The following is a 13,158-nucleotide window of genomic DNA, read 5'->3' as shown; positions in this document are numbered from 1 at the left end:
GCAGAGGATGCCTGGGAGGCAGATGGGTGTTGGAGCCACACTGTTTGGGGGGCAGGGCTGTAGATAACTCCACACAACGACCATACTCTCTAGTCAGGGAGCTGCCATTGGTGAGTTTGACCTCACCCACTCTCCGTTCTCCATGGAGAGTGGGGACCCTCCTTGAGCTGGAGGAAGCCCTTGATGTGGGCTGCTTCTATTGTTGAGGAGTTCTGTTAGTTCATTATTTTAAAGAGTAAAGAGTTGGAGTCCATGATAACAAAATAACAGGATTAAAGCCAATATTTTGGCCATTTAAATGAGTACATTCCATCATTTATGAACAAGTCTTTTTGATGTCTTCTTTTTCTAAAATTTTTAAAAAGTTTTTATTTTTTAATTTATTTGTTTATGTATACCAGAACTGGGGTACAGACCAGAGGTGCAGGGAGTGAAAGGATTCACCAAAGACAGAGTGGGGAACAGAACAGGCAGACTGACTGAAATACACTGCTGAGGGGAGCAGCGGGCAAGACAGGAGAGGTCTGCTGGGCCATGAGGGTGGCTCACTGGCCGGCCGGGGATCGAACTCGTGCTGCAGTGGCTGCGGACAGTTTCACAGTGCTGTGCTTAACCTCTTGCACCACCAGGGAGGTCCCTTTTTGATACTTTCTAAAGGACAATATATTAAGCATTTTTCTAGCAACTGTTCTGGGCCTTAGGGAATATATATCTACAAGGTCAGATGGACAACAATCAGGAGAACAAGTAAGAGCCTCCAGGAGAGCGCAAATGGGGTGCAAGGGAAAACTGAGCAGTGTAACTGGGGAAGTGGGCACCCTAGCCGTGCCTGAGAGATGACATTTAGGGTGCCTGTGAGAGATGAGAGGGGGCCGGGAAGGGGGAAGAGCAAATGCAGAGCCCTGGAGCTGAGGTAGGCTCCATCGGCCCTGTCCTGATGGAGGATGATATGAAAGAGCTTCCAGAAACCAGACAGGAACAAGTCTTTCTTCTCGAGAGCCCCTGAAACTTGGGAGTTTCTTGTTGTTGCAGCACAAGTTACCCCATGCAGACTGATGCATCAGTGACGTGCCCACCATGGGGGCTTATCCTTTAGGCACCAGTGACTAAAAGAGGGCAGAAAAGCCATACAACCTTGGCACCCTACGGATAGCACAAAACAGTCACACGTGTTAAAGGGGTTGGCACTAAAACCAATCTGAGTATTCTAAAAACATGGTCCCACATTACTTTTTCCTGATAGAGCCCACAAACCCCTAAGAATCCCCAAACCTCATCTAGTCAACCTAAAGCAGTGCCTTGATTAGACAGAGACTCTTCCTGGTGTCGGGAATGACTGTCCATCAGGTTCCCCACAGGAAATGAGTCCTGGACTCCATTTGCTACATTGCAGGAGCTCAATTATCCCATTTAGGGATGATTTACAAGGTTCCTCTTGGGGGACAGGTTCCTCTTAGAGTGTCCATGTGTCATCTTCCCAAGTCCTGAAGGGGCGAGTGGAAGGAGGGTCCCCCAGAGTCCAGAGAGAGAGAGGGCAGGCACCTCTGGGAGCCCTCCACAGGCCCACAGACAGGTGGAGGAGAGGAGGGGGCTGTGAGGGGCACCTCACCTGGCTGCGACCATCTCTACAAGCTGCAATCAGACGTTCAGCCTATTTGTGGCCAAGTGAGGCGACCACTTGGGAAGCCATCGTTAGCGTTGCTCATGGCTTTGGGGTGCTGTAGGGAGCTCTGTTCTGAGCCAGGCACACACACTCACTAGAGCAGAATGCTGTAGAGAAGGTCCCTTTTTTTTCTCCCCCCCCCACCCCCAGTTCTTGTGGTATTGGAGAAGAGTATCACCCAGGAGACCAATCGTGTCTGGACTAGTAATACAAACCCAGACACACGGATGAATCCACATTCTTTAATGAAACAATCCTAGACAAGGACTTAGGTTAACTCCTCTGCACTTTCTCTTTGAAGCTGACCATGAAATGTAAAATTACACAAAATAAAAAATACAATATGTTTATAGATAACACTCTACACAGTTTTTCTCTTTTTAAAAGAAACCTTTTAGGCATTTGGGAAATTTTTCAGAAGTTCGGGCTATGATGGAAATTTTAAAACATCTGCTGAAACCAAGGGAACACTTGTTCACAAACTCAACAGTAGACACACCGTGCATTATTTAAGACTTATTGGATGGGCCACATTGATGGCAAATCCCAGGTGAATTTGGTGGATAACAAGATTTTACCCATGAGTTAAACAGGCCATGCATTCCATGAGTAATATGAGAAATTCCACAGGCTAAAACAGATAGTTCTGGAAATTTAAGTTCTGGATAGTTCTGGATCCCTGTTCTGGGATCCAGCTTCTAGCTTCTGCTAGGACAGATTACACTGGATTGGACCAGGTTGAAGACCCAGGCCTCATATATTTTGTGAGGTCGTCAAGATAATGCTAGAACCTGAGCTGGTATTGGAGCGCTGTGACACCCCCAAGGCTGGGCACCCAATAAAGAATAAAGAGCAAGCCTGGAGCAATGTCCCCTGGCTCCTTCATCTGATCCAGGATGTGGGCAAGAAGGTCGCTCTGGCTTTTGAAGGGGCAAGGAAAGGGCCTGGGTCTTTCTGCTGCTCATAGCCAGCCAGCCATGCGGTCCCTTGCAGAGCTGCCTGGAGTGCCAGTTCCTGGGGGTACAACGAGCTTCAGGGGAACAGGCTGGTCAGCCCAGCTGAATCAGTGCTTGTTGTTGCATGAATACGTCACTCACAGAAGGCCTAAATGAGGGTTTTCACAAGAGGCCCATTGTTTCACATTGGCCACGGGTTGATAATTGTTGGAGTTGTGTGTTTGGAAAATACTCGTACTAAAGATAAAATAAGTACCATTGTTTCATGAGGGTGGCAAATGCTAAGGCAGAGCTGACTCTGTCTCTGACTCCCTCTCAGTTTTCCAGGGAATTTGTTCATCTTGCTCAGCCTTCTGAAGGTTGGAGCTACAGAATGTTCACATCCTTGAAAAGAGAGACTTCATTGCCACCCGAGGCATCCTGATTTTAGTCTCAACTTGGACAGATGAGACAAAATGTAACCCCAGAAAATACAAACCAACCAACAAAAAGAACCCCAAAAAATGCAATCTACCTTAACAGGCCTATAAGATCTGCACCGCCAGACAGGCTGTTTCATTGATGGAATCAAAGATCCCCTGGGCTAGGGTCTGAATATATCACAATATGATTATGCAGGTTGAACCTCCTTCCCGGTCCAGGAAAGACCGAGAAAGCTTGGTGAAAGGAGACTCAAGGACTGGAGGGCTGGTCAGGAGGCCTGCCCGGTAAAGCTACAGTCAGCAGCTCGGCATTCGTCACACTGCGTTGATTAAGGCTCTGACAGCTGATCCTTTACATACATACATATATACAGACATATATTATTATTAATAATACTTTGACTTTTTTCTGTTTTAAGGAAAAAATATCCCCATGCATTTCTACTTTTCTTTGTATTTTTCTTTTCATTTTTTTAAATCCCAACAATCATTTTAAATTAGACATAGTCCTCTGGGGGTATATTCTGATTTTTAAAAAATATAACCTTTTCTCTTTTTGCAAATATTTTGCTCAAAATGATGTTGATTCATCCCAAAGGAATTCTGGTACTTGGGAGATTCTGGGCGCTCATTGTGATGTCCCATGTTCAATAACAGCCAAACAGGACTTACGATTATGTAAACATTATTTTAAAATTATTCCAACATAAATACTCTTTTAAAGCTAACATACCACAGCTTTTAGCTCATAATGCCCATAGATGCCTTAATGAAATGCCATTCAAAACTACCTCACTGTTTAAAGTACAACTGGAGGTTCTAAAATCATGTAAACAACATCCTCTATACTTCTCAAGAACAAGTGCCAAATGTTGTGAATTCTGATTGCAAGTTGGTGATTGAATACTCGTTTGTCTGAGCGAAGTTACCGATGCACAAATTAATGGGATTGGTTTTGAATAACCGGGAGTTAGTCCTAGCTGGACTTGTCCCATGAGGTGATGAATCTTATGTTCCTTGAAGTGAACCAGTCTTCAACAGCATCCACTCCACAGGGAACCTGAATGATTCCTCAGAAGATGTCTTTGCACGTCTTGCAGATGCAGTTTGCAGTGGTTGTCAAGGAGTCAAGGTTAACCACAGCAAGTGCCTCCAAACTGGAGGAAGAAATGTTCTTCTTAAGGCCATGGAATCCCAAACACAGGTGGGGCCGTCTCAAGGTTAGCGAGGAAGGACTATCAGGAGGAAGCAGGATGCCTTCTTCTCGGGAAGCTGGGGGGGTTGCACCAGCCGCTGTCGTGCTGGACCTCACAGCAGATGCCTTTGCCCCCAGCGCAATGTGGGTGGGGGAGGCCAGAAGGGCGAGGAGCACTGGTGATGCAGAGAAATACCTGAGAATGACTCACTCTCCTACTCACACTCCCTCTGAGCACTGCTGACTGGGATGCCTTTTTGTGTTCTGATGTCCACATTCTCAGGTTTCCTGGCAGAGAGAAAGCAAAAGTCCTCAGCCAACGCTGTGCGCAACAAATCATCTATGGTTACACTTTTATTCTGTCAGTGTAGACCGAAGACAGCCCGATCTCCACAACATGCTCGCAGCACCGGGCACCTTTGGGAGCTAGTTCAGAAACAGAGAAATGACCGACCGAGGGTGGCTTCCTGCCCCATAGTAGCGAGGAACAAGAATGAGTATAAACCAGCAAGGCCTGAATGACCAGTGACTTCAAACCTTAATCTGTGAGTGTCCCCCGTGGATAATGTTGCTTCCAGAATCAAAGGAACATTTTCTCTCCTCCTTGTTGGCCAAACTTCAGCAAATACATACCTCCGAGTATTTAAAGTTTTGCTGGAGAAAAATACTGTACACTGTTTTAGGGCAAATTCACAAGGTGCAATTGTTTGAAAAACATTCTCAGCTCCTGTCTTTCAGGCCCAGCGGCCTTACTTCTTCATGTGCAGGGCGTCCTGGAACTTGGTGCTGGTGTATCGGGCGTGAAAGCCTTTCTTGTTGATGGTGTCGTCCGTGTGGAATCGAATCATCAGCGAATCCCCTGCAGAGTAGATTTCTTCCAACGGCTAAGGAAGGGAGGAAGGAAAAGCAGGGAGACTTTTTAGTCAGTTGGTTGTGGTTGGAGTTTAAAAGAAGGAGGATGAGCCCGACCTCACACCCCGCTGGCTGGCGGCATCCCTGCACCAGGGGCTCTGAAGGCATCGAGACAAGCTCTTTTCCAAAGAGAAGCTTTGTGAGTCCTAGTCCACGGTGCTCCCGGGCGCCACATCTTCCAAGGCAACCCTAGACATGCGGCTCATATGCATCTGTATTTACCATGTGGCACCTGGGCCAGGCACTGCTGTAGGCACTCTGAGATAGTGTATCTCATACTCTCTTTCCAACAACTTAGCAAGGCAGGGGGTAGCTCCATTTTATGCTTGAGGAAGCTGAGACTTGGGTTCACGCAGGGAGGCAGGACCCAAACTCAGGTCTTGCTGGCTGTAAAGCATGTGCCAGAGCCACCCAGCTCTAGGGTCACCTTTGGGTGTCTCCCAGGAGGTGTAAAACAAAGACCACTTTTCAGGCCTATGTCCTATCCCAAGCACCAGAAGGGTGGGGGGTGAGTGGGCATTGGGGCTGAGGGTGCTGCCTGCAGATTCCATATACTTCAGTGCTCAGGACCCTGCTAGGTCTTTCTCGATGTGTGAGCCCCGCCATTTGAAGGACTTTACAGGGACACCCCATTTTATCACAAATTCCCAGATATTGCCCTTTTTGCAAATGGAAGCTTTTTTGCACTCTGCATCGGGCAAGTCTCTGGCGCCATTTTCCAACAGCATGTGCTCACGTTTTGTTTCTGTCACATTTAATTAAGATATGTAGGTTGTTTTTAGACATAATGCTTTTGCACACTTAACAGATGACAGTAGAGTGGAGACATACTTTTACCTGTACTGGGAAACCAAAACAGTGGTGTGACTGACTGTGTCACAGCAGGCCGGCACCCAACCCGCACCTGAGCGGCGCCTGCATCTGCGTCAAAGGCACCCCTTGGTACATCAGGCCTTGTCATCCTTTCTTTGGGGTCAAGGGAAGGGAAGATGAAGGGAAATTAAGAGACTTAGAAATGCTGGCTTTAATTTGTTTAGCACATGAAGCACTCGTGACTACAAAATGATTTCATGTAAGTCCAGCCAGTAGCAGAGAAACCTGAGTGGCCGCCCTGGAGTAGAGAATAGGAGGGGGTTGAGCGCTGGGTCGGGGTTGGGGGTGGGGTGAGGCAGCAGGGGGGCAGTCGCCATTGTGGTACAACCCTACGGGGACCAGACACTGCACTGACATGTCCAGTCACGTTCACTGAGCACGAGCCAGATGTCAGCACCTGCACCGGGTGCTGGGGAAAGAGTGAACAAAACAAGTCTTCCCTGTGACAATGAGACAGACAATGATGGCCTTGAGCATAGCTGCTGTGCTTATAGTAAAAGTGATTATCGTCATCCTCATAGGCATTTAGTTTTGCTTGGGGGGGAACTGAAAATATGGAATCCATAAAAGTATGATTAAACAATCTTAAAAGCCTGAGGCCAAATAAAAACAGGTGGTGAGAGAGAGAATCCTTTGCAAAATAGGAGGAAAGACCAAGGAGCGATGCTCTGACATAGTTGACCTCAGTACCAGGCCTTCATGAACCCACCCCGGCTTCCTCCCCAGGCACCTCTGGGACTACTCTCCGCATTTCCCTCTTTGCAGATCTAGCCTCCTGGCTGTTGCCCGTGACTGGCAGGGCAGCTGGGACTTAAGCCCAGATGGGCCTGTTTGCCCTGAATCACCATGCTTTGCCCAGCCCCATACCCCGTGACTCACCCCCGAGCCACAGAAGCGGCCAAGCCGGGGCGCCGTGCTGTCGTAGCCATCGAAGGCCTCCATGTAGTCGTAGCCACAGTCGGCCTCCTCCTCCACTTCAAAGGTCCGGAATATCAGCTCCACACCGTAGCCATCCTCCGCCACGATCACCCAGTCACAGCGGGCCTGGCTTGGGTAGTTGTTGTCCCCAAACTGGGCGTGGGAGTAGAGCTCTTTGGTCTGCACTTCAGCCTTCAGCCTGCCCCCACACTCTAGAGCAGAGAGAGAACCACAAGCTCCCTGGGTACAGAGAACCATGTGCACCCCCCTACACCCCCCCCACCCACCCCGTACCTTCCCACCCACCCCCCCCCAGGGGCTTCTTTCCTCACACCCTCCACATGGGCCACTTCCTCTACGGAGCCTGGTGCCCAGTCATAGCCACCAGGCAAGCAAAGATTCCCACTTTACAGAGGAGTGAACAGAGGCCCAAGCTCCAAGTTTCGGGGTCCAAATTGGCTCCTACAGGCCAAGAGCCCCTGCTCCTGGGATGGGCCGCAGAGGGCCTTGAAGGCACTCAGCACAGCAGCACCCCAGCATTGGAGTCCACAGCCCGCCCGCCCTACTGTCATTGGGAACAGTAGCCAACAGAGGGCGCCAAAAGCACATCAGAGCTACTGGTTAGTGCTCAAGCCTAAAAACCTCAGGAAAGACTTGATTTGCAACTCTTGACTACAGGTCAGTTTGGGGGGTTCACAGGTAAGGTACCCCATACTTTGGGCTTGTGTTATGTAGCCTTGGCTTCTGGGGTTTGACTGGGTCCTATACATCGGCCTGGGTCCTCTACTCGCTAGTGTGGGTTGCTAGAGAGCACGACATAAATGGATAAACTAGACAGATCAGGCTTAGAAAGTCCCAGACATTCTGGAGGCAAATTCCTCCACAGCCCACCCTCAATGTGTTCCAGGCCCCACCACCTCCTGCTGGCCCAGAATTCTGGGGCGTGCACTCCTCACCCCAGGGCAGTCTGACCGCCCATTCCTGGCCCCTGGAGCTCGGGCTGTCTGCTGAGTCTGTGCTGTTTGTGGAAATTTCACGTTTCTGAGCCATGAGTGGGGCAGAGCAGGACAGGATGTGTCCTCTCCCTCCTGCTCAGCCTTTCTCCCTTCTTCCCTACCTTCTCCAGGTCCTGGGATGCTGACCTCTGGGTCTACCTGGGTTGGCCCTTTACCCTCTGCAGTCTGGTTGGGTTCAACGAGGGGAGCACAGCGGATGAGAGGAGAGAAGGTCGGTCGCCACAGGCGGTGCTCTCTCTAGGTCACTGCCTGCCCCCGGCCTCTGGGGCCCAGAGAAACAGCTCCCACCTCTGGCCCCTGATCTTGAAGTTCCTCGCCCTGGGGTAGTTGCACTGTCCCTTAGGGTGTCCCCTGGCTGCCCACCCCATTTAAGGACACTTCCTTAATAAGTTCTCCCTAAATCCTTGCCATATCTGGATATGCCCCAGTTTCTTGCCGGGACCCTGACCCTGGAGCACCTATGCTCTGTCTATAGGGATAGGCAGGCAAAATCACTAGTCAGTGGCTTTTAAACTTCCCCTGGGGGAGCTGGAACCCTTCCAGAGCTTGAGCAGGTGGGGGGGGGGTGATGGGGAGGGATGGGGTGTGTGTATATTCTGTAAGCAATGACTTCTGACCAGGCTAGGGTGAGCTGCACAGCCTCAGGAAGCGGGCCGTCATTTTGCTTAACTGAATACATATTTCTGGATCTGAAAAAAAAAAAAATCTGTGGGGGCATCCTAGGATCCCAGGATCATGATATCAGACTCTGAATGGGCCACAGCAGCCGCCTCTTGGCCAAAGGGCCACAATCTAAGGCCAGACTCAGAGTCAGAGTTGCTCTGGGTGTTCTCATCCCAGTGGGTGGCATTTTAATAACTAAAGAGCAGAGCTGATTTCTACCGACATTCTTCTGTTTAACAAAGTAGATCCTAAACATACAGTTTCCTCCAAAGGACTGAGTAAAGCTATTTACATTTTAAGTGGAGCAATGATAATGGGGAACAGTAGCATTTTTCATTTTCTGGAACTGGCCCTTAGAGGGTAAAAGGGCTCTTCTCCACCACCAGCTCGAGCTCTTTGGATTTCCCAGAGTAGCAGAATTACCAATAAAATCTTAAAGGCGAGGAAAAGGGAAGGAAGGAGAGGGAGGAGAGAAACGTGGCCCCAGCAGAGCTCTGCCCTCTCTAACTACTGTCCATTAGGGGCACTCAAACACCCCCAGCCCCCACCCCCGCCTCCAGGGACCGCCCATGTTTTTAAAGAGACATTTTACACACACTCACCCCACCCCGAATGGTCAGAACAAAAGGCGCCCCTTCCCACCCTCAGCCCCAGTCTAGCGCACCTGGAACCAGTGGAAGCCCACGGTCCGGGCTGCGTACCTGTGCTGTGCAGGGCCTGGAAGCCTTTCCTCTGCACGGACGCATCCGAATAAAACCTGAGGAACAGGCTGCTGCCTGAAGCCACCACGGGGTCCGGTTTCTTGCTGCCACAGAACCGGCCGAGGATGGGGGCCAGGCTGTCAGGGCCATCGTACAGCTCCACGTGGTCGTAGGCGCACTCCTGGTGCTGCTCCACCTCAAACTCACTGAACGTCTGGGGAGGTGAGAGCAGAGAGTAAGGCCAGACTGCTGGGGTGGGGTCTCCTCCAGGGGCTGGGAGAGGAGGCAGCGCTGTGGGAAGTGCCTCTGTCCCCAGCTTGGGGGGGGGAAGAGACTGAAGGTGTGTGTGGTGGCCACAGTCTGGACTGGACTCAGCCTCCTTTGGGCCCCTAACATGACCTAGGCGCATTCCATGAGCGATGGCTGCTGTGACCAGCTGCAGATGGGACAGCGGGGGTCAGTGTTTAACTGCTTGTTGGTGTTTGACAGCCAGTAAGCAGGGCTGCCAGTCTCCACTGTCCAAACTGTGCTCCTCCCATGCTACCACCGATCATAGAGCAGCAGTGGCCGAGTGCTCAGGCTGGGCCAGGAGTAGTTTCAAGAGCTCTACCAATATTCCCCTATTTAATCCTCACAAACCTGTGCTGGATCTGCTATCTTGATCCCCCTATTAAAGATGGGGAAACTGTATAGTGACAGCAACAGGGGTTCCCATGGACTTTTGGGGAACTGCAATTTTTTAAAACACCAGTTTCTTGTTTTTTTTTTTTTTTTAAAGATTTATTTATTTATTTATACAAGCACTGGGTACAGTCAGAAGCGTGGGAGGGTGAGAGGATTCACCAGAGCCAGAGCGGGGAACAGAACAGGCAGACTGACGAAATACACTGCTGAGGAGAGCAGCAGGTGCGGCAGGAGAGGTCTGCTGTGCATGTGGGACCCTTGTAGGGGGCCGGGGATTGAACCAGTGCTGCAGAGGCTGCGGGCAGCTTTGCAGCCCAGCGCTCAACCGCTGCGCCACCAGGGGAGGCCCCAAACACCAGTTTCTTAAACAGTATTCACTTCACATTAAGATAGAGCATAATCAATATATCCAGCAAGCACATCCCAAGGATGTTAAAAAAGAAATTCGTGCACATAGGTATGAACTGAAGATGAATCTGAGGTGTGGGTTAACTCCGCCACTGTGGTGGTTTGTTTTACTTCCTTAGCACTGTAAAGAACAGGAAAAGAGGTTCGAGCAGCTCCTAAAATCAACAGAAGTACTGCTTTCAGGGCTGCAGGTGTGCAGGCCCAGCCCCAGCGGGGGGCCATTCCCCAGCCAGCAGAGATTTATGTTGCCATTGCAACCATTTTCCAGCAGATGGCATTCTTGGGGAACGACAGCCTTAGTGTAAGCACCCTTATTCCCCTCACCCAGATTCTAGGTGGTTTTGTCCGACACAGGAGTCACAACCCAAAGTATTTCCCACACTGGCAGCCATGCACATTAGGTGCCTGCTATCGGCGCCCTGTGGTCAGGGATCCTGCCTCCTCTACCCTTCCATGCCCCAGGCCTGGTACAGAGACACCAGCAGTAGGAGTCCTTCACCCCATGTGTCCTCCACACAGCCCTCAACAGTGCACACCCTTGCAGGTCCCTGAATGGATGGCCACGTCACATCACCTTTGCCACTTCTCCTCTGCTCCCATCCATTCTCCCTGCGTTATTGGTCCATAGTTCTGAGGCACCTCCTTGTGCCTTCAGAAGAGCTTATCCATGTCCAGAGTCACAAGGACCCATTTTAGAACTGTGCGTCTGGAACACAACTTCTCCAGCTGGGTGGGGGGGTTGGGCACACCCAGGATCTGGGAGTCGTGGGGCCTGAGAAACAAGACTTGTGCAAAATACTCCTTTCTCCTTTGAGATAACATGAGCGTGGTGTGTGGGCTGCCACCCCATGCATGGTCAGGACTTTAAAGACAGATGTGGAAGATATATTTTCTTTAACTCAAGAAAGAATGAACAGAAACATCTCAATCCACTGTGAACTGAAACAAATACAAGTTATAGAAGAATATAAATTAGGAGAGTCCATTTGGGAAGCTTGAGTTTAGAAGAATGTGGCTTTTCCCCTAAGCCTGTAGATACATGATGGGCTTGCAGAGGAAACTACTGGAAATGTCACAGAGACAGCGCCATAAAAAGGGGGAGGTACCATTTCCGCAGTCCCCACTTAAGGGCAGAACCAAGTGGCCAGGTGAAGCCATATAACATGGAAGGCAGGTGGGCTCTGAAGACGGGGAGGAAGAAAGAAGGGGATCCCTCTGGCTTCTGCAGCCTGACTTGCACCCAGAGCTTCTGGGAAGGAGACAAGGAGGGAGACATTACAAAGGGACCATGGGTGAGAGACATGTGGGTGAGGGCCCCGTGGGGAGGCTGACGGTGGCAGCTATTATCTTGATTTGCTCTTTGATTTTGCTCCTTGAGCCCCAGCTTTCTGGGGACCTGCTTCAGAACCCCTTTTCTATGGTTCCCCGCCAGAGGGCGCCTTAGGCTAGTGGCAAGCTTTCTGGCCTCTGCAGCCCTGCTTCAAGCCAACGCTGTTTGGCTGGGCATTGACCCCGGAAAGCATGGGTAATTTGGGGTGTTTTATTAGAAAACTACTGTTCTTCTCTTCTTCCTCTCTGCACACTAATTCTTTTTTTTTAAAGATTTATTTATTTTTACAAGAACTGGGGTACTGGTCAGAGGCGCGGGAGGGTGAGAGAATTCACCAGAGACAGAGCGGGGTCTGCACATGAATTCTATTAAAGTTCTTCCACACCAAGAGTCTGATTTGCCTTTGTGCTCACGGATAGCCAGATCCCTTCCGAGCATGCAGGTCTGGGGTCTTGGGGTACCCTTCGGCGGCATGCTAACAGAAAGACTCACAAGAAAATGTTCCCTTCTAGAGTGGGCATTAGGGATCTGCGAAGTCTTGATTTCCTCTTTCTCTCTGTGCTGATGACATGTCTTGCCTCGAGAATGTATTGTTTCGTGAAACAGCTGAATCCCAAACAGCACCACAGATGAGGCCCTCACTGGAGAACAGGCGCACCCTACGCCTTGCTCATCCGCCACCCTGGCCCGAGGGCTTTACGTGCCTCCACATAACCCTCACGGTGGCCAGGGGGCTTCATGAGCATCCCAGCTTCCGGATGTGGAAAGGGAGCACTGTCCATGCACCAGGGAAGGGACTCACCAGTTTCACTCTGTGGCCCGCAGTTGAAGAGATGTTCCAGGTGCACTCCCTCCGGCTGGGGTACTTGTCAGGCCAGTTGGGGCTTGCCAGGGTCCCCTCTGAGTTGCTGATCTTGTGCACACAGCCAGCTGGGGGTGGGCGCAAACATGCAGAGATGTCATCTACCCATGAGCAGCTCCAGAGGCTTTCCAGAAGGGTCCTCCCCTCCCTCTTATTTGTCACACACCGTCATTAGCAAATGTGGGGGCAAAGGTCACCCTGAACCAAGTGTGGCCAGGCTCGGCGGTTTGCCGATTTACTTGCTTTCCCTGCCTTCCTGGCGATGGCTGGGGGCCAGATGGCCTTTCTTATTATTCACATCATGCTCATCACTGGAAGCTACTGGCTAAGACCACAGGCCCTGGGGTCACATGGCCTTCGGTTCCGGTCCTGGTCCCAAACCCTATGTAGAAGTTGTGGGACTCCAGGCCCTTCTATAAGCCTGGTGTCCTTATTTATAAAAAGGGTCTCAGTCTTGTAGGGGAGATAGGTGGGTCAAATGAGGTTATGCCTGTAAAAGGCTTAGCAAGTGCTAACAAAGTTCTTCATCATCACCATGCCTTCTAGGAACTTTCC

The 13,158-nt window shown here is 50.4% G+C and overlaps 1 protein-coding gene across 1 annotated transcript in view; it reads right to left on the bottom strand.

Moving 5' to 3' along the window:
* Positions 1-4,390: 4,390 nt before the first annotated feature.
* Positions 4,391-13,158, bottom strand: part of TLL2 (tolloid like 2) — a 98,274-nt gene continuing 89,506 nt past the window's right edge. The window contains exons 18-21 of the mRNA XM_037497099.1: positions 12,544-12,671; positions 9,320-9,533; positions 6,901-7,151; positions 4,391-5,120 (exon numbers count right to left, since the gene is read on the bottom strand). Of these exons, the coding sequence (XP_037352996.1) occupies positions 4,986-5,120; positions 6,901-7,151; positions 9,320-9,533; positions 12,544-12,671 (728 nt within the window). The 3' untranslated portion in view covers positions 4,391-4,985. The remainder of the gene's footprint in view (positions 5,121-6,900; positions 7,152-9,319; positions 9,534-12,543; positions 12,672-13,158) is intronic.

Source organism: Talpa occidentalis, unplaced genomic scaffold, assembly GCF_014898055.3.
Source record: "Talpa occidentalis isolate TD23 unplaced genomic scaffold, MPIMG_talOcc4v2.1 talOcc4.8, whole genome shotgun sequence".
In the NCBI taxonomy this organism is placed as follows: Eukaryota; Metazoa; Chordata; class Mammalia; order Eulipotyphla; family Talpidae; genus Talpa; species Talpa occidentalis.
Note: the sequence above shows the minus strand (reverse complement) of the source record. Positions and strands in the feature narration are given on the sequence as shown.